Below are 24,312 nucleotides of genomic sequence, written 5' to 3'. Positions count from 1 at the left end.
TCTCTCTCCCCTCATCATGCTGGTCCGACCTGTCTCGCTTCCTTCTCTCTCCCTGCCTGAAATCTACACTGTTGCAGCAAGGGGTTTGGACCTTGTGACAAATATGGAAGTGGCTTCATTTGTATGTTCTTTGCATCATCTTTGCATGTGCCGAGCCAAACTATCATATCGCTTGAACTCTCTTCACTGAAATGTGAACACTATGGCATCATAACTCTTACAGTCCCAGTAGGTCTGTGCACTTGGAGGCTTGTATACATTCTAAGGCTTTTTATTTCTTTGACAAAGAGAAATCCATCAGACATCTTTTAAGTAAAACTCACGCAGTTCTGATGGGTGTTCATCAGGACATGGTGTTATTTTTCACATCAGAATATTGTGTTTGCAGTGTGTATCCCACAAAAAATGAGTTAAATGCTTAAAACATTAAGGTCTGTAATGGCTTGTGTTGCATTTTTCAACATGCATGTAATACCACAAATCAAGTAGTAGCAATTATGCATCTAACATCTTTCCTTCTTTCTGTTCTGTTTTCAATTTTTCCTCATCTATTGTCTGAATCTAACTTTTACCTCTCCACACATTTCATGGTGTCTGTTGTGTGTCTAGCTTCGTAAGCTCATCAGTGATTTCAGCATCTTCATGTCAATCATGACCTTTGTGGGCCTTGACATGCTCATGGGTCTTCAGACGCCTAAGCTAATCGTTCCAACAGAGTTTAAGGTAGGTGACCACAGAGTCCTCCTGGGCATGCATGACTGACGTCTCTGATTCGGCTTGCTTTGGTGAGCTAGTAGAATAGTGTGTAGAATAAAGAATAGAGAGTATCTCTCACCCACACATGGAATCTGTATTATTTCCAACTCAAGAGTAAACGTGTTTTTTGTTATTATCTATTGCATCATGTGGCTGTCATAGAGGTTCGAATTCAATGTAGAAAGAGTTAGAATGCAGAGTTAGAATGCAGTCAGTAACATCATAAAGACACACAGGTTTAGGTATAGGTATAGCTGAGATAGTTTAATTAAAACAAAACCTCAAAGCTGTATACCAGATGGGCAGCAAATGCACTTTGGGTAGGGGTGATGGAAATAAAACGAGACTATGGAGAAAGATGACAGTTGACCCTCCCACTCTGCCTCCTCCAGCCCACTAGGCCAGATCGGGGCTGGATCATCATGCCCTTCGGGAAGAACCCGTGGTGGGTGTACGTGGCCAGCGCTGTTCCTGCACTGCTGGTCACCATCCTCATCTTCATGGACCAGCAGATCAGCGCTGTCATTGTCAACCGCAAAGAGAACAAACTAAAGGTAGAGAACTGTGTGAGGTGTTGATCTGCCTCTTCTGTTTGCTGTCTGTTTTGACCCTGTATACTTGTCTTTCTGTTCTCGAGTAAGTATGTCTATGTTATGGCTTGCCTTTGTCTCTTTGTTGTCCACTAGTCTTTCTGTTCCTCCTCTCTGTCAGAGACTAAAGGGCAGTGGATAGGATCAGTACGCTTAGGTACTGTACGTGGTGTCTCTGTCTGCCTCTGTGTTTGCTTGTCTCTCTCTCATCGTTTTCACCACTCTCTCTCTCTCTCTATGTGTATCGGTGAGACAAATATATACAATATATGTATATATATATATATCCCCTCCCCTCTCTTTCTGAAACAGAGGGATTGTGGGTACAATCTGTCTGAGACTCAATCTGTCTGTCTGTCCCTCAGTCTCTCTGAGTTGTGTGTTGGTCTTTCTCTATCCCATCCGACCACCTGTCTCTCTCTCAACCCCTCGAGACAGAAGGGCTGTGGGTACCATCTGGACCTGTTCTGGGTGGGCCTCCTGATGGCGGCCTGCTCCTTCATGGGGTTGCCATGGTATGTGGCTGCTACTGTCATCTCCATCGCCCACATCGACTCCCTCAAGATGGAGAGTGAGTCAAGCGCACCAGGAGAACAGCCACAGTTCTTGGGAGTTCGGTAAGATAACCCAGTTAATTACTGACAGACCTATAAGCAATTTGGAAATCATCAGAGGAATAGAGTAAGGGTAGGGTAATCAATAAAGTATGATATCTATCTATCTGTCTATCTATCAATCTATCTGTCGATCTATCTATCTATCTATCTATCTATCAATCTATCTACATGTCTATATATATATAAACAATGCTCCTTGCAAATGGTGCTACATGAATAAAGACAATGGAACTGATTTTAAAGGGCTGTTCATACTACTAACAATAACTATAATGAAAACTGTAATTATAGCGATATGAGTGTCCACACTGACCAACTATAGGGAAAACCTCTCAGAAATGTAATTCATGTTTTCATGTGATGCCTTTAAAATTGTGAGTGGCTGTCTGTTTTTTTTACCAACTACTCTGAAAGTGATGCCCAACGATATCATTCTTCATGTCGTTGTTATAGTGTGTTATAGTGTGTGGTGTGCATGTTGCCATTGTATAGCTTCACAGTATTCACAGTTCTTGTTTAAGTTGTCGCTTGCTGTGTGAATGGGCCTTAATACTGAATTGATGAATGGAGATAATTCATGGAGTTACTTTTTATGTGCAGGGAACAGAGAGTGACAGGGATTCTGGTGTTTGTGTTGACTGGAGTCTCCATCTTCCTCGCTCCCGTTCTGAAGGTGCGACTACATCTGCAGCAGATGCTGCTCTAAAAGGAACACCTAAAATTCACTAAAATGAAATAAGATATAGAACAATTAAGGTTAAGAATAACTAGGAGCAAGAATAATCTGCATTGTAATAATATTAAAAAAATGAGACTATAACAATAACCCTACAGAATCACTGATCATCCTTTTTGTTTGTGTTTGTCTATCAGTACATTCCCATGCCAGTTCTCTATGGAGTGTTCCTGTATATGGGGGTGGCATCTCTAAATGGCATTCAGGTACAAATAATTCAATTAGAGAAATAGTGTGTGTGTGTGTGTGTGTGTGTGTGTGTGTGTGTGTGTGTGTGTGTGTGTGTGTGTGTGTGTGTGTGTGTGTGTGGACATTAATCTGTGTGTGTATGACTGAATTAAGTGTCTACATGAATCTGTGTGTGTATGAGTGAATTAAATGTCTACATGAATCTGTGTGTGTATGAGTGAATTAAGTGTCTACATGAATCTGTGTGTGTATGAGTGAATGAAGTGTCTACATGAATCTCTGTGTGTTTGAGAGAATTAAGTATCTACATGAATCTGTGTGTGTGTATGAGTGAATTAAGTCTCTACATGAATTTGTGTGTGTATAAGAGAATTAAGTGTCTACATGAATCCACCCTCAGTTCTGGGAGAGGATTAAGCTGTACCTCATGCCTGCCAAGCACCAGCCAGACTTCACCTTCCTGCGGCACGTGCCCCTGCGGCGGGTCCACCTCTTCACCCTGGTGCAGATCACGTGTCTGGCCGTGCTCTGGATCCTCAAGTCCACCATGGCCGCCATCATATTCCCTGTCATGGTGCGTAGCATCTGTCTGTCCCTAATGTCTTATATTTCTCTATCAAGATGAGATGTATTCCACACCAAATCAAAGTCAACAGAGGAAATAGGTGGTTTGGATCCTGCCCTGATATTGAACAGATTTACATCAGGTCAGAGGCAGATGTGTTTCAGAATTCACTGCTTCCTGACGCACCAGACATGTTTCATGTCATGATGGGCCTGTGTCTCTGGAGATTAGACCACTGCATTCAGAGTCATGGTGGGTAATCTGGCTGTGTGGCCCCAGATAGGAGGCAGCTCATGATCGCCCTTAGGCCTTGTCTGGCCCTCATTCCGACAGACACAGATGGGGGTATTACTTTGTGATTGCCCGTCTCTGAACGAGACTGTTCCATTCCCATGGAGCATGTTCTTTCCACCTTTCCACTCAGACATTATATTCACAGGCATGATGGGCACTCTCAGTCTAGATATATAGATAGATAGAAATGAAATTTATATTGGCAGTCATGTGCTCTTTTTCTGTGCACTATAACACTATAGTGGCAATCATGAAGGGAGGCCACTGGCAGCCGTGATACCATTAGTGTCTTATTGATTCTGTGTCTTTCCTAATAGTGTCCTGCTTTATAGAGTGCGGCTTTTCGAATTGTGTTCATTGATGTACTATTGGTTCACTGTATTTTTTTCACAATTTTCTTTGCTGAGGGAGATTTAATTAGAATTAGCGATTATGTTTAATCATTCAGAAATATTAGGCTGAAAATTCCTGATGGAAGAAAGCTTTTGGTTTAAAACTGATTCAGACAAAAAAAAGGGTTACTCAGGGAAACTCTGTAATGAGAACAAGGATTGTGTCAATTCACGTAATCTTAAACTTCACAACTGTGACTGACTACAAATGTTCACTTTTAATCAGATTCTGGGGCTGATGGTAGTACGGAAGCTTCTGGACTACATGTTCTCTCAGCACGACCTGGCCTGGCTGGACGACATCCTCCCTGAGAAGGACAAGAAGAAGAAAGAGGACAAGAAAAAGGGCAAAGCTGCAGAGCAGGACAGCGACGAGGAGGTGAGACACCAGATAACACCTACAATCACTTCAGAGTCTCAACTAACACACTTGCACTGTAGCTAGCCCTTTAGCGATTTAGCTTCCACCCACACCTACTGTGTTTTAAAGCAGCATAATACTCCCCAAAGCATTATTCCATCTGTTAATTCTCTCTGTTGTTGGTGTGTGTGTTGCTGTCACTAATCTTTACTATTAATATCTCTCTCCTTCTGCCCCGCAGTGTTGCTGAAAAGGCACTGTATACCCATTACAATTACAGTCTGTATGTCTTTATCCCTTCTTTCTGTTTCCCAGAATTCATCTGTGTAGCCTCTTGATTCTGTCCTTTCATCTGGCTGGTGTCTGTTTGGCTTTTTTACTACAGCTGTTTGCTTAGATTTACTCAAGTCAGAATTACACAAACCCTGATCCGCTGAGCCCTGGCCACGCTCTCTTTATCCCCAGCATGTGTTCCATCCTACGTCTGAGTGTGTGATAGTTTGGGACAGTGACAGTGACAGTGTGTGTGTATTATTGTGCACGTGTTTGTGTGAGTTTGTGTGTGTGTGTGTATGTGAGCCTGTTTGTGTGTGTGTGTGTGTGTGTGTGTGTGTGTGTGTGTGTGTGTGTGTGTGTGTGTGTGTGTGTGTGTGTGTGTGTGTGTGTGTATATGTGAGCCTGTTTGTGTGTGTGTGTGTCCATTTGTCATTTTGTCATGCATGCTGATTGGTTGATTATATGTACCCTTCCCCTTGCCCCTGTCCCCACCAACAAAAGGCAAAGTGTCCCAAAGAAACCCCTCCTTCTGTGAAGATTCCCATGGAAACTATGGATCCACCAGTTGACCCCACCTCTAGTCCCGCCTCTCCTCCCTCTGACCCTCCCACCTCTAACTGTGAGTAAACAAGTGCAGTAGAAGGCCCCTCCCCCAAACCCCAGCCATTTAAGTCAGCAGCATTTAAAGACTTCTCACTGAACATACAGTAAGACAACAAATAAACCGTGCTTCGTTGAAAATTATACATGGCATCCATCCAGGTTACCAACTAACTCCAAGTAGTTATAATTTCACTTCACGCATGAACAAGATCTGACTTTTGGGAAAACACTGGTATGTAAAATATACAAGTGAAAGAGGATTTTTTTATTTTAAATATCCAGACACCTTGACAATTTTCCCTTGGTGGTCTTCATATTGATTTGATTCAGAGAGTCAAGTGAATCATCAAGCCATTTGCTGTATGTTTAGTTGTGATTGGTAGAGCTCAGAATGTTAAATGTAAACCAGACCATGAACTGACTTTCTTTCTCTTTTTCTGTTTCTCTTTATTTATTTCTCTCTCTTTGTCTTTCACTGTGTTTGTCCATCACAACCTGTTTTTCTGATCTCTGTGTGTGTATAGAAGCATCAACCCCGATCCCCTGATGATGCCGATCTGGACCGCAGGTACTGTGTGCTCAAACTGCACGTGCCCTACAGTGACCTCATGCACCCACCTGAAAACCCAACAGACTGGGGAGCATACAGCCAGATCGACACCAGCCACAGAGTTTAGCACACACACACACACACACACACACACACACACACACACACACACACACACACACACACACACACACACACACACACACACACACACACACATGCCCACACACACGCACACACATACAAACACATACACATACAAAACCAACAAACTTGCAACAAACATGCAAACAAATGCAGTGTCATGTACATACACATGTGAATATGTGAACATACTGTACCTGCTTATGAAGGCCCTCATACATACTGATACACCTACATAACCACAGGCCTTACACCAAACTTACATCTTTGAGGTGCACCCAAATTAATTAGCATTAGAACATATACAGTATACATGTACAATATTTACTATACCTCAGTTCATTGTGCTGCTTGAGTTACCACAGTTTTCTCAGTGCACCCACATAGACAGACTTCCACCATTTAAACACAGCACTCAGTGTGAGGTCTAGCCACTTGTATACTTCTGGCTGCTCAAGAAACTGGGGTTGCTGTCGTTATTCCAGCAGTACAGATATGCAGTTTGCTTTGATGTCATCATCATCATGCTATTTTATATTTGCACAATCTATGCTAAATTGATCAATGCTAGTCTCAAGCAGATTTCACAGTTACAACGAGTAGAAATGTTACGGTAGCAACACATAGATTTAGAGATTGTGTAGATTGTGGTAAAAGATGAATTGATATGGTATTAAACATTGCAACACATCATAAAAAACACAAGGTGTGTTTGTATTGTGATGGGTATAACGTTGATCAAACCTAATCAGTTTGACTCTACTTTTGTACAGTTCTCATTAGGAAATTTCATATTTTATTTGTCCTTGTGTCTGGCCTTTTAATGTAAATATTGTTTGAAATGCTCAAAAAACCTGCAGACCAGTCATGGAAGAATTCAATGAACTCACTATGGCGATTAATTTAACCTGTTTCTTTTAGTCATAAACTAAAAGATTCAAACAGAAAGGAAATGATGGACTATGGATGTTTGAAAGGAGTCATTTTAAATAGCAGAGTGGTGTTTGTGAAAGTGTGACAGTAATATCTAAAAAAAAACGTCCTCTCTCGTAGTGCAGAACTGTGTTCCAACAGTGAAACACCACATTTTTGTGTTTGTTTTTTTCCTGCCCCTGAAAGCAATGCAGAGTCCTTGGGTTTCCTTTATAATCTCTATGTATGTATTCATCTGGAGTTTGTTGCTATTGTTTGTTTTGTTTTTTGTATATACAAATATTTAAAATAGTTCAATGTTTGAAATTGTGAACCAAACTACAATATGTACCTAATAACATTAAAGATCAAACGTCTAATTGAGGTTTTGGAGAGAGTGTTATTTGAAGCCTTCTTGACTTCTGGGCTCAATTTTCAAGTCACATTTTCCAAATGTACTTTGGACATTTGGTGTTGGCATCTTTCTGAGAGCAAAGTCTCGTTCAAGAAAGCGCCACAAGGTCTGAACATTGAAAATCTGAAACGTTTGGGAAATCAAGCCCTCTAATGTTCACTCTGTTATGGTGTTTCTGAGTGAGTAGAGCTTTCAGTGATGCTCAGTTAGGTGTGTCCTCTTATGCCCACCTTACACTCTGCAGAGTAGTGTCTGTGGTGGTTGTCATGGCAACATAGCACCTCATTGCCTCAAGGTTAGTTTGGTTGTAGACAGGACGACTTTGTGCCATAGTGTGATCTTTTGATGTCAGTATTACTCTAAAGAGTGTTAATGAACGCGAGAAGGAAAACTATTGGATCATACTGGAACTAATTACATTTTTGTTCATTTAGTTTTACACTTAGCTTTATTGTTCAAAAGGATTGTTTGTTTTCTAAATCTTTTTCTTTATTTTAAATAATGACCAAGTAGCCATGTAGCCATGTAGCCATGTAGCCATGTAGCGGTGCATTTCCCAACCAATCTAACCATGAACTCACAACAATCTTGTTTTTTTTCATAAATAACACTCAGTTTCAGTTTCAGTGTCTGCGCCCCATGTTTTCCCTCAGTGTCTGACTGCTTTGAGTGCCTAGTAGCAGAACCCCATCTGCCTGCATCTTCCCTATTGTGCTCCCCCATGTCTTCAGGCAGCAGCTGACTTGGGGACGGATCCAGCCGTCAGCAGGCGTGGTTCAGGCAGAACTGGGCCAGCTTGGTGCTGGAGCTGTCCCCGAGTCACCCGCTCTCTTGAGCTTCCTGTGAATAGACTGGCTGTTTCTCAGTCACGTCTCACCTGCATTGCTTCTCAGGGAGTGTGGTAGTGACCATAAGTCACAACAATAAGACTGTTAAATGCACACTAAACATCTAGACAGAAGCTCATGTTGAAACTGGCACTGGTCTTGTATGGGTCTGTGCCCCTCAAGTCCAGACCAGGGCTAGAACCGGTCCTATGTCAGCTGTGTATCTGTGCATTGAAATGGCTGGTTGAAATGTGTCAAATAAGGGTGCTCACCCCTGGTGTAGAGGATTTATGTAACTGTTAGATGATATCTGTGATATGTAAGTTCAAATTTGTGAGTACCTTCGGTTTCAGCTCTGTACAGTACAGTCTTCCTCCCAGTGCTCAGCAGTGAAGTGGAACTGGAGCTCCCATCGTAGCCCTCCTGCACTCCTTCTCTCTGTCTTGTAAATGAAACCATGCTGTTCTCTTCTCTCCCCTTTGCTCTCTGGCTATCCTTTCTGGCTACTGTTTCCTTGCGGTGTGTGTGTGTGCGTGTGTGTGTGTGTGTGTGTGTGTGTGTGTGTGTGTGTGTGTGTGTGTGTGTGTGTGTGTGTGTGTGTGTGTGTGTGTGTGTGTGTGTGTGTGTGTGTGTGTGTGTGTGTGTGTGTGTGTGTGCACTCACAAGAGAATTTTTGTTCTCTTGTGTGTGTGGGTTTATGCCTTAAAGCACACAATAGAATGAGTGGGACTGAGTGAGTGGATCGGTGTCTTCTGATGAAAGTGACATTCAGAGTGAGAGATAGAGACAGAGAGGGAGAGAGAAAGGAGTAAGTCATGAGAAGGAGTGAGAGAGAAATAGACAGACAGTGAGAGAGAGGGAGGAAGAGAGAGGGAGCGAGTGCATGAGTTGTAACATAGGCTTCCTGCTGCTATTCCCCAGCCTCACCCTGCACCTGAAGATCTCCTGCCCCCCCTCCCCGGCTCAGGCCACCGGCCATCAGCTGCAGGCCATCAGCCCCTTGCCACAGGTCAGGATCCAGGTGGACTCGGACTCTGAGGACACCGACCTTCATCATCACCCTCATCCTCATCTTCATTCTCGCAGGCCGAGGGACCTGGACTATGGCACCCAGCTATAGCCTCTTGAGAGAGATAGCCTCCTCACCAGACACCACTGTGCGTCAGCGTCACAACTAACCAGGGATAGGCTTCCCAAAACCACCAAAAGAAAAAGAATGCTCCCTTTTAATGCATTTAATGGTGGAAGCTGCACAATGCTGCTTTTGGGAAACACACCCAAGGCCTGGTTTCCAAAAAGCATAGCTAAAGGCGCCATGTCAGAGAGAGAAAGAGGGGGCAAAGAGGGTGCAGAAATAAGAGAATGAAATAGGTGGTGCAAAGCATTCTCCATCACATCCTAGCCACTGACTGTGGAGCAGCTTCAGTCCTATCCAGGTGTGCATCTGTGCCAGGTGATATTGATGAGTGTCTGTTCCATAGTCAGGTGCTAGTCATGATTGCACCATCAGCAATGTTATGCTTCTTGGAGGCCAGGCCAGGGTCAGCTATTTCATGGCAGTATGACTTCCATCATACTAAATTATATTAAATATAACAAAATTACCTTTGTGTTGACAGAGGGCATTTTCTTTCTAAACTTCAATTTGTTTGTTCTAAATAGGCTACTTTACAATACAGTATACATAATAAGCACACATCTTTTAATGATGAATTACTTGCAGCATTTCAAAAAAGCAACCAAATATTTTATTGAATAAATAGCAAAACAATATTGTATGTGAAGATATGTTTTCATTCTTCTATTAACTCAGCATTTGCTATAAATCATTAGTGTGTGTATTATTAAATAGTGTCAAAGCAGTTGTATGTATAAGTGTGCATAAGACTGAGTGATGGAGACAAAATGTAAAACATTGATTTGTGAAGATGAGATTGCAAGTCGTATAATAAAATGTATTTAATCTAAAACTCAAGTATAATTTTCAATGTAAATGTATTATGTAAATCTCCCATCACCATGGTGAGACTCAAGTTTGACTATGTTACTGTACTATAAAGGCAGCCCTACTCTCACTTAGACTGCTCATTTTGATGTTGGAGCATTTTTAGTAAGCAAAGAGCCCGATAATCCCCTAAGATTTAGATGTATAGAGAACGTCTGGTTGACAACAAATGAAAACGACATAATTTATAGCTGTATGGTAAAAGTCCCATTGGCAGATTAAGTTATTTGGTGGTCCTAAGGTTCTTCTGTTTTATTGCCTAAGTACGCTATATTGTCGACCATTGTTGCAGAATAATGCCACAGCAGCCACTAAATTAAATCTGCACGTTTTTAATGACGCATGGTCTTCACATCCTACAAATCTCCACGCCATCGTATTGTGTGTTCGATGACGTCATCCTCATTCGCTATCTGATTTGTCAGAAATGTGGGATGGCTTGAGCTTGACTATCCACTTCCGGTCGAAGAAACTGTTAGCTTCCCTTTTCTATCAAAAGGAACACAAACAGAACAGCTCAATCATGGGCGAAAGAGCTGCGTTCACAGACAAATTCAGCTCCTATACCATGTTGCAGTTAAATGAATTGCTGGAGAACGACGAGAAGCTTATCAAAATTGTCACTGAAATGGACGAGGTGAGTTACTTACATTTGAAAATAAGTAAACAAATCAGTTCGGTTCGGAGCTTGTCAGCGAACCTCCATTGACAAGTCTGGTTGTTAGAGAGCGAAGGCCCTTTGTTTTGGTTTACAGTCTACATCTAACAGTTGTTTTATTTTAATACTGCAACCAACACTTAGGAAGAGAAACATGAGTGGTTATTGTCTTATTAATTCCCAGTGGTATGTGAACTATAATGGATTTAAACGCTGCAAATTACCTATACAAATGAAGGCTATCGATTCGTGGTCGTGAGCTTGACTGTTCCGTTTTCTGTCTTTGTTGCCTTCACAACTACATTGCCATGTCAAACTCAGCCTTTTCGAATTAAATCAGTTAAAGCCCAAAGGCTGAATTGTTAGCTAGATTGCTGATGACGATATTCTTGTCACACGCAGTTGGTAGTGTAGGCTCAACATTTGGAATATTCTGTTATCTAGATTCCCAGTTACTCTTAGGTCTATTTTGGTAAGTGGACAGGCGGGGGCTTTTTACTCGAAATTAAATAACTACATTGTCATCAAAAACACCCCAGTCGCTTTATATTGGTAACTGATTAACGCATGTCCGCGAAGATGTTCTTTGCAGACAATTTTTTTAATTAACCCAGCGGACACCCGGTAACTGAGCTTGATGCTCACAAATAAGGCGGTGGCCAGTAGGGAGGTTGACCGTCCGTCATATTATTAGTGTGGAGCAGAACTGTGATGTCTTGTTATAATGACGGCCAGTAGTTATTGCCTTTTCTGTTTAACCTGCTGATTGTGAACGTTATTGCTTGGTATAGCTCTCTTTGTTGAATTGGTATGACGTTTATGTTACATGTTATGAGATATGACAGTGTGGTATTTGTTCCTGGATGCAAATTGTGGCCCAACAGCAGGTGCATTCAGCTATAGTGTGTTGCCATGCCCTTAGCTCAATATGCTGTTTTGCCGCTTTTTGAGAGAAGCTATAATCAGAAAAGTCGACCAAGTGCCTGTTTTCAGAAATATGATTTCCTTAGTCATAACGCACATTTATTAAATAGTGATCCTGAACTTTCTTCGCATGTAGGCAGCAAACTGCACAGGGTATAGAAATGATGCTCTGGAAGCTTGAGCCAAGAGATCCAATTAGACCTACAATGTACAAGGAGAACGCTGAAGAGGCAGTGGATGTATCCACTTTAACAGACGCTTTTCATGTAGTTAAAAATTCATTACATTAATTAAATGGAAGAGATTAATAATGCAAGACACAAGCTTTTAGAAATTCTAAGTTGTATTGAATCATGAACCCCGGGTTATGAGTTCATTAAGTCCAGTAGTATAAAGCTAAATTAAATGCATTTAAATACAGAATAAAAAAAACACAGGGCCTGATGTTAAACAATCCCGGGTGCCAATAGGTAGTGAGCACTAACTTTAGATTCGCCTTATTTTTGGGAGTGGCAGACAGTTGACAGGTGGGGATTTTCAAGTCGGCCCCCTCCATCCTTAACGTGTCATTGATTAATCCACTACATCTCCGGAGGGCTCAATGGTGGATTCTGGTGATGGGGCCCCGCCCACTACCTACTTGAGATCCTGATGATTACTTCCATGGCCATTGTGAAGGCCAGGGGTGAGATTGCACAGCCTACCATGATGCCTGCCTCTGGGTCCTGCCATGTTGTGGAGAAGTCTGCTGTTCAGCTGTTAAGTCTTCTGTTGGGCAATGGTCCTTGGTTAAAAAAAAAAAAAAAGTTAAAGGCCTCCCAGAGGAGTTTATGGGAAAATGAGCCATGTGCATTAGCCAGGTCAAAGAAGATCATATGGAGGTCTCTGTTATCCTCTCTTTTTGTCTTTTGTCTTGGCTGCTTGGATCTGGTGCCAGATCATGCGTGTATGCTCCAAGCACCCAGAGAACACTGACATTCCTGCTGTCTCTACAAATGTGTCAACATACTTGTTACTTTCCTAGTAAGCAGACAGCCTCTGTGCCACTATGCTAGAAAAGAAGAGAATGCCGACTATTGTCTACCCAAGTTCTATTCCAAGTGAATGGAATTCTCTGCCATTGTTGGAGCCCGGCCGCCTATGTTTTGAATAGGCCGGAGAAACAAAGCTGTTGATCTGATCTGAACATGGGAGCTGCTTCAAGATATAAGAGCAGGGCAACGTGTAGGGCCCCTTGCGCAGAGGCTTATTTATGGACTCATGCACATCGTGTGACCCAGTTGTACGCTGAAGTATAACAGCTGAAATGAACCGTAGATGGATTGAGTGAAACAGTAACATTAACTAGGCTGTGTATGTTTTGTGGATGCGGTTGCTGCTTATTTCCATTTGGATGCTATTCCTGGGTGTCTCATTCTCTTTTGACAGACACTCACCTGAGTTGATGACCTCATTCCCATAATCCATCTGTGTGTGTGTGTGCGTGCCCAATCTGTGAATGTGTCAGGGGACCGTCTGTCTAATCCCACTGCTGTCACTGATAGTTAAATCAGGGATAATAATAGGCGTTATTGCTCAATGCGGTCCAGTTTTCTCTTCTGCAAATTTCTGCACTGTGTTAGGAGCTGAGTTGAATTATAAAATAATTGTCACAAACGATGTCCTCTTTGCACTGATGTTTCCCACAGACCATTTCAATTGCGTCCACTCTGCTTCCAAGCATTCCCACAGATTCACTATACCACACATAACATAGCCTATTTGTGTCATATTTTAGACCAGGCATTCTCCATCTTAGCTCCTTCCTGCTCAGCATTTTCTCTGTCTCTCCCCGATCAGTGTCACTCTTGATTATCTGAACACACCTCATAATTCCACTGAATTTAATCAGGTGTGCTTGGAGGGTAGCAGATATGCAGAGCCAGGGTTGTTTCAGGGTCAGGATTGCAAACCTCTATACTACATGGATCAGACCCTGATCTTGTACTGACCCATATCTGACCCAAGTCCAATCCAGAGTTCGCTGCCCAGGGGAACACCTTTCAGCTAATTCATCTTCTCTTCTGACTGTAAAACTTACTGTAAAATCAGGTCTGCTGGAGGAGATACCAACCTTATCACATGTGAGATAACTAAATATAACGTGGTTAATTGTTAATGGTTCTGATAGTAAATAGTTTCCACCTGTGATGTGACCTTTGGTAAGGTCCCGCTGTACGTGACCTCATGGCCATGATTCACCTATGATGTTTATTATGATAGCAATAGATGTAACCACATCATTGTCCTGTGAACAATTCCTAGAAATGAGTCACACCATTACAGTCTCACTGCTAGTGGACTGAAGGTGCCTAAAACAGATGCTGTTTCCTCTGTTGTCTGAAAGGTCCCCTTTTCTTCCCTCAGATGCTGGAGGTCCAGCAGAGCAAGGAGATGACGCTGGCCAGCAACCGCAGCCTGGCTGAACTGAACCTGATGCTTCAGCCGGATCTTGATCACCAGAAGAACCAGCTCACCAAACACTACCGCCACTTACAGGAGCTCTACGAGGCCTATCAACTACGCAAGTCTACACTAGGTAAAAGGACAAGCACACAGACATACACCGACACCAACATACAGACGGACAGACGGACGGACACAGACAGATGAACACAGACACAAACACAGGACGCATACATACACACACAGGCCCACATTGACACTTCCCAGCTTCCCAGCCTATGAGTCATTGAGAATACATTTGGTTTCCTCATAAATGACGGCACAATACAAATGATATATACCCTGAATAAAACGACAACAAACAGAGGCACTCCCGCAGTTAGTTTAAAAAGCCTTCATAAGCCTTTATTTTATACTGTATATACATTTTTATTTTTACAAACAGAAAGAGAAAAAAAAGTTATGATCTTCCAAAAACATCCCAGGCCTCAGGGAACCAGACACCCTGTTAGTGTAGGCAACACAGCCCTGGAGAATGTTACATGTTACAATTATCTTGCAGTGAATGCACTAAAAGAGCATTTTATGCAATAAAAATACATTTTCATCTAATTGAAATTGAAGATTTGGTCCAAAATATTTGACACCATCATCCTACCTATTGCTCTATATGGAAGTGAAGTAGGATCATATTGTCATGACTGACCACATGTTTTATATTTTTTGTTTCTGTTCACTATTTTCTTTAAATGGTCATGCCATGTGGTCAAGCGTTTTGAAATGAATTGATTTGAAAGGGAGAGACGGAGAAACAGAGACATAAAGACGGAGAGAGAGAGAGAGAGAGAGGAAGAGGGTGTGGTGTTTGTTTACCCTTTTGGGTATTTGGGATGTCCCTAGGGCACTTTCACTGCATCCCTGCCAGCCTGGCACGCAGTTGCACAACTCACTCTGCCAGTTCCTGATGTCGCCACTCACCTCCACTGTCCCAACTCTCTGTCTGCTTCAGCATCTATCCCAGCTCTCCCTCTCTCTCACAGCCTCTATCATCCCAACTCTCTCTGTCACAGCCTCTATCCCAACTTAATCTCTCTCTTTCTCTTTCTCTGTTATAGCATCTATCCAACTCTCTCTCTTTCTCTGTCACAGCCTCTTCCCCAACTGACTTCCTCTCACAGTTCTGACTTTCTCTCATATAGCTGCCATTCTGTCCCTCTTGATCAGCTGTCCCAGCTATTTGTGCTTCAGCCCATATACAAGCCTTCTGGGTTTTTGCCTCTCACTCAAGCTGCTCTCCTGTCCCTCAGTGTTAGAGCCCCTCTCCCAGCCGTCTCTGTTAGAGTTGCTGTCCCAGCCGTGTCGTAAGAGCTGTGGGCTCACTGGCCTGAGCCCAGCCTGATGGGATTATCATTCTCAGATCTGTAGTTGAGTTGACTGATCTATGAGAGATGCCCTGAGCCTTATGTGACTGATAAGAAGTGCCCAGTGTAATCCTCTGAGGGGCTGCTGCGGGGTGTTGTCAGGATGTTCTCATCTGAATATATCACCAGCACACTAGGCTATAACTTATCATCAGATGGTTTTTGTTCTTAGGTGCTAGTATCAGATCAGACTGGACACCCTTGATGTGTACATGGGACAGATTTGGAAGTATCTAGAATTACAGAGGAGGAACATGTTAAAAACGACAAAAATGACAGATGACGGATCAAAGCATCCATAAGAGAGTAAAACACACACACACACACACACACACTGCAGCAACAGTAAACTTATTCTTGAAGGAGCATTATACAGATGTTTTTCTTTTTCTTGTCTATCTAGAACAACCATCTGTTACCATCCACCATACATTGGTGCCACTTGAAATATTATAAAACACATTATTAAAGTGATTGTAGTTCTCAGGCTTTAAGCAACAGGTTATGTGAGTATTGCAGAAAGGCCTAAGCGTAACCACAAAGGTTTACAAGCAGAGTGTCAGAAGTCAAGCGGGCCATTGTACACCTGCCCCCTCTCCCATCCCAGTGGAATCCACAGTCTCTGTGTAGCGCTGACAGTTTCCCAAAGATCAGGTTGGCAGTATCAGCGGCAGTTTCCCCTGTTCTGCTCTCAAGGGGATGGCTTTGCATGAGGCTCTCCTGGAACTTTTGCAAAGCAAAGTAGAGCATACATAAAGACCGACAGCGTAAGCCAGTACCTACATGGCTTCTTGTTTACATTGAAAATAATTCTCATCTAAAGGAAATGGATGTACAGTCGTATGAAAACGTTGATAATTTCCATTATTTCCATTTATAAATTGTTGGCTGTTTGGATCAGCAACTTCTATGTCATATATATATAATACTTCATGGACACAGTAATATTTCAGCAGTGAAATAAGGTTTATTGGATAAACAGAAAATATGCCATATGCATCATAACAAAATTAGACAGGTGCATAAATTTGGGCACCCCACCAGAAAAATCACATCAATATTTACTAGAGCCTCCTTTTGCAAAAATAACTGCCTCTAGACGCTTGCTATGGCCTCTGATGAGTGTCTGGATTCTGGATGAAGGTATTTTGGACCATTCCTCTTTACAAAATATCTCCAGTTCAGTTAGGTTTGATGGCTGCCTAGCGTGGACAGCTGCTTCAAGTCATCCCATAGATTTTCAATATTATTCAAGTCTGGGGACTGGGATGGCCATTCCAGAACATTATACATTATACCTTGGTAGATTTTGAGCAATGTTTCGGGTCGTTGTCTTGCTGGAACACCCAACGTATTCTTGAACATTATTGTCAAGAATTTGCTGATATTGAGTTAAATCCATGCGACCCTCAACTTAAACAAGATTCCCAGTACCTGCACTATCCACAAAGCCCCACAGCATGATGGACCCCCACCAAATTTGACTGTGGGCAAGTGTTTTTCTTGGAATGCGGTGTTATTTTGCTGCCATGCTTAACGCCTCTTGTTGTGACCAAATAGCTCAATCTTTGTCTCATCAGTCCATATCACTTTGTTCCAAAATGAATCTGGCTTGTTCAAATGTGCTTTTGCATACCTTAAGCGAGCGTGTTTGTGGCGTGTGTGCAGAAAAGGCTTCTTCCGCATCACTCTCCCATACAGCTGTTCTTTGTGCAAGGTGTGCTGAATTGTTGAGCGATGCACAGTGACACCATCTGCAGCAAGATGATCTTGCCGGTCTTTGGAGGTGGTCTGAGGGTTGTCATTGACCATTATGACCATCCTTCGCCTTTGCCTCGCCAATATTTTTCTTGGCCGGCCACTTCTGGCCTTAACAAGAACTGTGCCTGTGGCCTTCAATTTCTTGATTACATTCCTCACAGTGGAAACTGACAACTGAAACCTCTGGGATAACTTTTTGTAGCCTTCCACTAAACCACAATGCTGAACAATCCTTGTTTTCAGATCATTTGACAGTTGTTTTGAGGCCCCCATGTTGCCACTCTTCAGAGGAGTATCAAAAAGAAGCCCAACTTGCAATTGGCTACCTTAAATACCTTTTCTAATGATTGGATGCACCTTTCTATGGAATTGAAGGCTTAACGAGCTAATCAGACTAATTATGTGTTGCAATTAATCAGTACTGAGTAGTTATAGGTATTCAAATCAACAAAATGATTAGGGTGCCCAAATATTTGCACAGCCTATTTTTCACATTTGATTTCATTTCACACAACTAAATATGGCTACACTAAATATATTTGTCTGGAAAACACCCCAGTACTCACTGTTAACTAGAAAATGAATAATATACCACTGGGATCTTTTTTTGGTGAAGACAGAGTAGATTGTCATGCAGCTTCAGAGGGGTGCCTAAACTTTTTCATATGACTGTATATTAACTTACATCTTGCACAGCATGTTTAGCTGCATTCCAGTTTCATACATAAACACATCTGTGAGTGTAGAGGAGCCGGGGCGGGATAGACAAAAAAAATACAGCACTGTCAGTTTATTCTGTACTATTCTACTCTGGGCCAAACATGTCTGACATTCCTCTGTCTGTGTTCCCAGATCATAATTCAGGAAACAGCTCTCTGGATACTCTGCTGGCTCTGCTTCAGACTGAGGGGGCCATGATTGAGGAAGAAACTGAGGTGAGCTCACAGACACCCATCCACACACACGATAACCGCTGGCAAAGGCACATTTCCTGTTTACAGTGTTTCTGCCAGGAGGTGATAACAATACCAACCTTATTGATATTTCTGCTACTGTAATATTTTGCTGTTCTGACAAACAAAATCACACATTGAACATCATACAATAAATGTAAACATTGTTTTTTAGCATTCAGATTTCTTGATGCATGCATCTCTAACCTCAGTGCATTTACCATATGTGAATTGTGTTAATCACTGTCTGTTCTAGAGTCTGTTCTAGAGACTAGTTCTAGGATGAGCCATCGACTCTAATAATTTCTTTGGCCTTTGTCTTTGCCGACACAGAACATGGCGGACTGTTTCCTGGACGGCGAATTGCCCCTGGACTCGTTCATCGACGACTACCAGAGCAAGAGAAAGCTGGCACACCTGCGGCGCGTAAAGATCGACAAGCTGCGGGAGGTAGTCCTGAAGGGCCCCCCTACTTTAGCTCAGAGCTCCGCCACACACACCCCCACACAGCCACTGCCTCAGGAACCCACCTCCCCTTCGCCCTTCCTCGGTTACACCAATGGTTCCCCCATACTCCTCCCCAGTCGACACCAGCCCACTCCTCCACCAGCCCAGTCAGGCCCCCTGCCGTACCCGCTGGCGCCGTACCCAATGCCCGGGCCCATGCCAAGCTACCCCAGCCCCATGTTCCAGCAGTACCCACCAGCACTCCCACAACGGCCCACTCCAGGCTTGCCGCCAAGGACTGGCTTTATGATGCAGTGATGTGGAGGATGGGTTTGTCCTCGTCTAACCCTGTATTTCAGAAATACATACAGAAGCATACGTCAGGAAGCACTTTGATTGAATATATTATGTACTATTCTTGGGGAGGTGGGAGGGTGGTGGTGTTTTAATGGGGTCATCACTACAAAGATGTTTTCTTTTCATCTAGCTAGCCATCTATCCTGTCAGTGATGAAGGCGTAGATTTCATTGGATAAGGTTGGATCTGATCTTCAGCCTTCATATTATGGAAGAAAAAGGATGCACCCTTTAACAGGAATATCTTGATCATTTTGATCTTAATGCAATGCTAGCAGCATGAAAAAGAAGGGAGATGTACAGTTGTTTTTGTTCTCTTAAAATAACTCCAATGATGACTGAAATTGACTGACTTGAAATTGGTGGCTTGGTGTTGCTCCTGCAGTTGTGTGGACTTGTTCATATGCAAACTAAACTCTTAAACTGTGTTCCTTCCTATTCACACAGAGAAACTGTGTTTCCTCTAGCCACTTTGTACACTTTTTTCTTTACTCTAAGGGTGAATTATTTACTAGTAGCTTTGCCTCCATTTGTTTTTAGTTTAGTTTTTATGTCATACAACCATAAGAAATCTAGAAACAGCCTAGATTTAACTGGACTTGAAATGAAGGTGCTCAATGAATCATCCTAGGTTCATTGGATAATTATATATCATGTTTTTTTTTTTTACATAGGAACAGTGATTTTGCCTCTGATGGTGTGAAGACGCATCACAGCAATATTATAGCTCAGTGAATATATATCTACTAAATGTAATCAGCTAGCAGACACTCATCAGTCTTTGGCATCTTCACACACCTACCTGGACAGCTGTTAACAATGAGATGTCTATCCTAATTGTTCTGTTTGAGTTGAAGACTTTTACATCAGATTCTGAAATCAATTACATATAGGCCCTGAACCACTGGAGTGGTTATAAAAATGTTTACTGTCAGAAAATAATTTAAAATTGAAATTGAAACAATACCTTCTAAGTTGCTTCAAGTTAAAAAGATACAATCACAAGTAGGTGAAACACAATGATGTGCCTTGTAGTTCAGTTAAAGAGTGATGAATAATTACAAGAGCGATCTGTAAAATTGTGTGCCCATTTTGTATTTCTGTTGAAGAGAAATGCTGGTGCTTTTCAGTGACAGGAACACTTTATTTGAGGGGAAATGGGGCAACCCAAGCCCCAGTAGAGGTTATCAAGTCAAATAATATAAAGCCTTCTAAAGCTTGTTTCATCGTGTAACATAGTTCCTCTGCACTCCTACGTGAAGACTATTATAATGAAGTGAAGAGAGGTGGTGGACTGTGCAGGTTGCCTATTTTTAATGCTAACCAATAAAAAACATTTTATAAAAGCTTTGTCTTCTGTTGTGTGACGTACACAAGTATAATTATATTTATCAGACTGTCACCCAATGGTTTGTTTCCCTCTACTGGACATTATTAAACTTCCGCCTGGAATTATAATTCTCCAACAAAAATGTGGTGCATTGCATTGAATCTTCATTCAATACAATTCTTTAACTGATTTATAAGCCTCCATCTATAGTGATATTTACCCAAACTAGACAAAGTCTTAAATGCAAGAAATAATCTTCAACAATATGCTTTATTGTAACACTGCATAAACATCATGTAACAAGTAACCAATTATTACAAGGGATGAACATCATATCAAACATATTATTGACAAACGGTTGCTGCAGCTGTGTTTACTCTTCTCCCTCCTCTGCCTCTCCCTCCACCGAGTCGACGCCCACCTCCTCGTAGTCCTTCTCCAACGCAGCCAAATCCTCACGGGCCTCAGAGAACTCGCCCTCCTCCATGCCTTCACCCACATACCAGTGCACAAAGGCACGCTTGGCATACATCAGGTCAAACTTATGGTCCAGGCGGGCCCAGGCCTCAGCGATGGCAGTGGTGTTGCTCAACATACACACAGCCCTCTGCACCTTGGCCAGGTCACCACCAGGGACCACAGTGGGGGGCTGGTAGTTGATGCCCACCTGTAGATGTAGTTGTTGAAAACCAATCAGCAAACACCATCCACCCAACATCTAAGCCTCACTTTGTGCAACAACAAATAAGCTCTGACAAGCACATATTGTAGTATGAGGGGGAGGGATTACCTTGAAGCCAGTTGGGCACCAGTCCACAAACTGGATGGTCCTCTTTGTCTTGATGGTGGCAATGGCGGCATTGACATCCTTGGGCACCACATCTCCACGGTACAGCATGCAGCAGGCCATGTACTTACCATGACGAGGGTCACACTTCACCATCTGGTTGGCTGGCTCAAAGCAGGCATTAGTGATCTCAGCTACAGACAGCTGCTCATGGTAGGCCTTCTCAGCAGAGATGACAGGTGCGTAAGTGACTAGGGGGAAGTGGATGCGGGGGTAAGGCACCAGGTTGGTCTGGAACTCCGTCAGGTCTACATTCAGGGCACCATCAAAGCGAAGAGAGGCAGTGATGGAGGAGACGATCTGGCCGATCAGCCTGTTCAGGTTGGTGTAGGTGGGGCGCTCAATGTCCAGGTTGCGTCGGCAGATGTCGTAGATGGCCTCGTTGTCCACCATGAAGGCACAGTCGGAGTGCTCAAGGGTGGTGTGGGTAGTCAGGATGGAGTTGTAGGGCTCCACAACAGCTGTAGAAACCTAAACATGATTGATGAGTGGAAACATCAATCAGTAGGAAGAATGAATACATCTTAATAATCCTAAAAACAATTACAACTTAAAATATTACTGTAGTAAATGGCAGATTTAACCTGTTGAGAGTGTGTTTGAAAACTTAAGTGAATGCTTTAAATTTCATTCAAACAAGTTGTTTGAACGTTAACCAAAAGTAGCTTAAACCATTCACATGTACATGTACAGTATGTGACGAGCACAGCATACCTGGGGAGCAGGATAAATGGCAAACTCAAGTTTGGACTTCTTGCCATAATCCACAGACAACCTCTCCATCAGCAAAGAGGCAAAGCCAGATCCAGTTCCACCACCAAAGCTGTGGAAGATGAGGAAGCCCTGGAGTCCAGTGCACTGGTCAGACTGTGGGATGACAAGACAAAGTGAGTGAGTGAAGTATTTCAGGTTTACCGACTACACAAATTAAATAGTAGTGACAGAGTAACACTGTAAAATCTTACCAGTTTGCGGACACGGTCGAGCACCAGGTCGACAATTTCTTTACCAATGGTGTAGTGGCCTCTGGCATAGTTGTTGGCAGCATCCTCTTTCCCTGTGATGAGCTGCTCAGGATGAAACAGCTGTCGATAGGTGCCAGTGCGCACCTCATCTGCAAGGAGACATCCCCTTGAAATTGAACACTTCTGTACTGGATAATATCTAGCTCTCTAGAGCCCTGGCTATCGCGTATTTTCAAAAGTTATCTACAGCAGTTGTCACAGTCCATTTTGCAGGCTATGATGTTATGATATTTCTTAACTATTTCTTACCTACAACAGTTGGCTCAAGATCCACAAAAACTGCTCGGGGCACATGCTTTCCAGCTCCTGTCTCGCTGAAGAAGGTGTTGAATGAATCGTCTCCTCCTCCGATGGTTTTATCGCTAGGCATCTGGCCATCTGGCTGGATCCCATGCTCCAGACAGTAAAGCTCCCAGCATGCGTTCCCAATCTGAACTCCGGCCTGGCCCACGTGGATAGAGATACACTCACGCTGCAAAAACAAGAAAACTGTTGGTCAAGATCCTGAAATCACAAAAGTTAATACAATATATACATAGAATAACATTATAGGGAAATTATCCCATGTAACTTGCGCTGCTGGCCCATAAATTCGATTAACAGTTGTCATGCTGGCTAATATCTTTACCTTAGCTTTGCTTATTATGGCAGCAGTTGACATTCAACATTTAGCTAGCTGGCAAACTAGCTAACCATTAGCTAGCTAGCTAGCTAACAAGAAACCTTAATATAAAAGGTAATGACCGTTGGTTTCTCCCCAAAAAAAGTCAGTATAGCGAACAGTTATATACTTACCATTTTGATTATATAAAGTTATATAATAATCAGTCAAAATAAAATTATGTGGTTTTCTTCCGTTTCTTTGACGCTGCAACCTCTAGTAGTTGACTGCCAAAGAGATTAACTTTTCATCGCGTGCAAGACGTTTATATATGACAGGTAACCCGTGCACCCACCCATCTTAATGCTGATTGGTTGTAGATTCATAAAATGCTTAGCAATCTCCTGTCAATCATATTATGTAATTCTGTATTGGTTGAATATCAAAATTCAAATGTAAATCGTTTCAACTGTCATTTCCAACGACTTCCAATATTTTGAAAAATAGCTAATATTAGCTATCTTAGCTCAACGGATGCTCAGCTATTGCAGGTGCAATTGACATTGGTATTTTGTTAGCTAGTTATTACACTACTACAGCAATTGGTAGGCTGGGCTAATATACCTGATAGATTAGTAGTGGTTATCTGGCTTTTAACGTAGACTTAATCTACCCATTATAAATACATTCAAATATCGTTATCTGTTTGAATTAACAGTGAAGCAAAACTAACTTTGTCTTGGAAGCAAACTGCATCTGTGACATTAGACATGTATTTACCTAGCTAGTTCACAAATTAATATCATCATTAACCACCATGACATTTTTCTAGAGTGGCTATAGCTTTGGGTAGCTTGCTTTAACATGTATTTAACCTCATGAAATTACCCATTGTGTTAAGGGGAGACGCCGATGGAATACAAACTATATTAAGATACTGAACCACATTTGTGATACAGCCTTGTACAGGTTTATGATTTTTAGCGTACATTGTGGATTGCTTTTTAAGGGTCAACCATGTTCAAGTGCACCCCCCGCCCCCAGCATATTATCAGTACATTTATTACCCCAATATTTTCGACCTGTATCAGTTTCCAGAGAAGTACGTTTTCAACCACAAGATCGTTTATTTATGTATGTACCTTAAGGTAAGGTACAAATACATTTCTATATATAGTTATGTCGGCCTAAATGGGTGAATTGTACCTAAAGTTAAAGGTACATTGTAGGCCTATAGCCTATTCATGCACAGAGCTCTCTGTCTGAATGGATGTGTTACAAAGCAAACTGCAAGCTTTGTGCCTGTATCAGT

At 42.3% G+C, this 24,312-nt stretch overlaps 3 protein-coding genes across 11 annotated transcripts in view; 2 read left to right on the top strand and 1 right to left on the bottom strand.

Moving 5' to 3' along the window:
• Positions 1-10,197, top strand: part of slc4a5b (solute carrier family 4 member 5b) — a 34,162-nt gene extending 23,965 nt beyond the window's left edge. For 4 of the 9 annotated variants that reach the window (XM_031577138.2, XM_042709300.1, XM_042709298.1 and 1 more), the window contains 9 exons: positions 610-723; positions 1,149-1,310; positions 1,785-1,963; positions 2,564-2,636; positions 2,837-2,905; positions 3,289-3,462; positions 4,366-4,518; positions 5,278-5,395; positions 5,904-6,128. In XM_031577138.2, the coding sequence (XP_031432998.1) occupies positions 610-723; positions 1,149-1,310; positions 1,785-1,963; positions 2,564-2,636; positions 2,837-2,905; positions 3,289-3,462; positions 4,366-4,518; positions 5,278-5,395; positions 5,904-5,905 (1,044 nt within the window). In that variant the 3' untranslated portion in view covers positions 5,906-6,128. Of the gene's footprint in view, positions 1-609; positions 724-1,148; positions 1,311-1,784; positions 1,964-2,563; positions 2,637-2,836; positions 2,906-3,288; positions 3,463-4,365; positions 4,519-4,741; positions 4,784-5,277; positions 5,396-5,903; positions 6,129-9,148 lie in introns of those variants that run through there. The other 5 variants (XR_004164756.2, XM_031577137.2, XM_031577140.2 and 2 more) reach the window with 5 other exon arrangements.
• Positions 10,198-10,652: 455 nt separating this feature from the next.
• vps37bb (VPS37B subunit of ESCRT-I b) lies at positions 10,653-20,543 on the top strand. The gene is made up of 4 exons (XM_012815022.3): positions 10,653-10,869; positions 14,221-14,392; positions 18,294-18,376; positions 18,728-20,543. Exons 1-4 carry the CDS (start codon positions 10,660-10,662, stop codon positions 19,157-19,159), a joined length of 897 nt encoding a protein of 298 aa, XP_012670476.2. The 5' UTR covers positions 10,653-10,659; the 3' UTR covers positions 19,160-20,543.
• Positions 20,544-20,778: 235 nt separating this feature from the next.
• On the bottom strand, positions 20,779-23,314 carry tuba7l (tubulin, alpha 7 like). Its single transcript, XM_012814999.3, has 6 exons — positions 23,195-23,314; positions 22,649-22,871; positions 22,340-22,488; positions 22,089-22,241; positions 21,318-21,845; positions 20,779-21,194 (listed from the first exon to the last, which is right to left on the bottom strand). Exons 1-6 carry the CDS (start codon positions 23,195-23,197, stop codon positions 20,901-20,903), a joined length of 1,350 nt encoding a protein of 449 aa, XP_012670453.2. The 5' UTR covers positions 23,198-23,314; the 3' UTR covers positions 20,779-20,900.
• Positions 23,315-24,312: the final 998 nt, after the last annotated feature.

The sequence above is a fragment of the Clupea harengus genome, chromosome 12 (assembly GCF_900700415.2).
Source record: "Clupea harengus chromosome 12, Ch_v2.0.2, whole genome shotgun sequence".
Taxonomy (NCBI): Eukaryota; Metazoa; Chordata; class Actinopteri; order Clupeiformes; family Clupeidae; genus Clupea; species Clupea harengus.
The sequence above is the reverse complement of the archived record's forward strand: the minus strand, read 5'-3'. Positions and strand labels throughout refer to the sequence as shown.

Coding starts and splice junctions, on each gene's coding strand:
- vps37bb (XM_012815022.3), top strand. CDS start 10,660: ATGTGGGATGGCTTGAGCTTGACTATCCACTTCCGGTCGAAGAAACTG. Junction 10,870..14,220: donor TTGTCACTGAAATGGACGAG/GTGAGTTACTTA, acceptor TTCTTCCCTCAG/ATGCTGGAGGTCCAGCAGAG. Junction 14,393..18,293: donor ACTACGCAAGTCTACACTAG/GTAAAAGGACAA, acceptor CTGTGTTCCCAG/ATCATAATTCAGGAAACAGC.
- tuba7l (XM_012814999.3), bottom strand. Junction 22,489..22,648: donor TCTTGAGCCAACTGTTGTAG/GTAAGAAATAGT, acceptor GTCTCCTTGCAG/ATGAGGTGCGCACTGGCACC. Junction 21,846..22,088: donor CCATTTATCCTGCTCCCCAG/GTATGCTGTGCT, acceptor AATCATGTTTAG/GTTTCTACAGCTGTTGTGGA.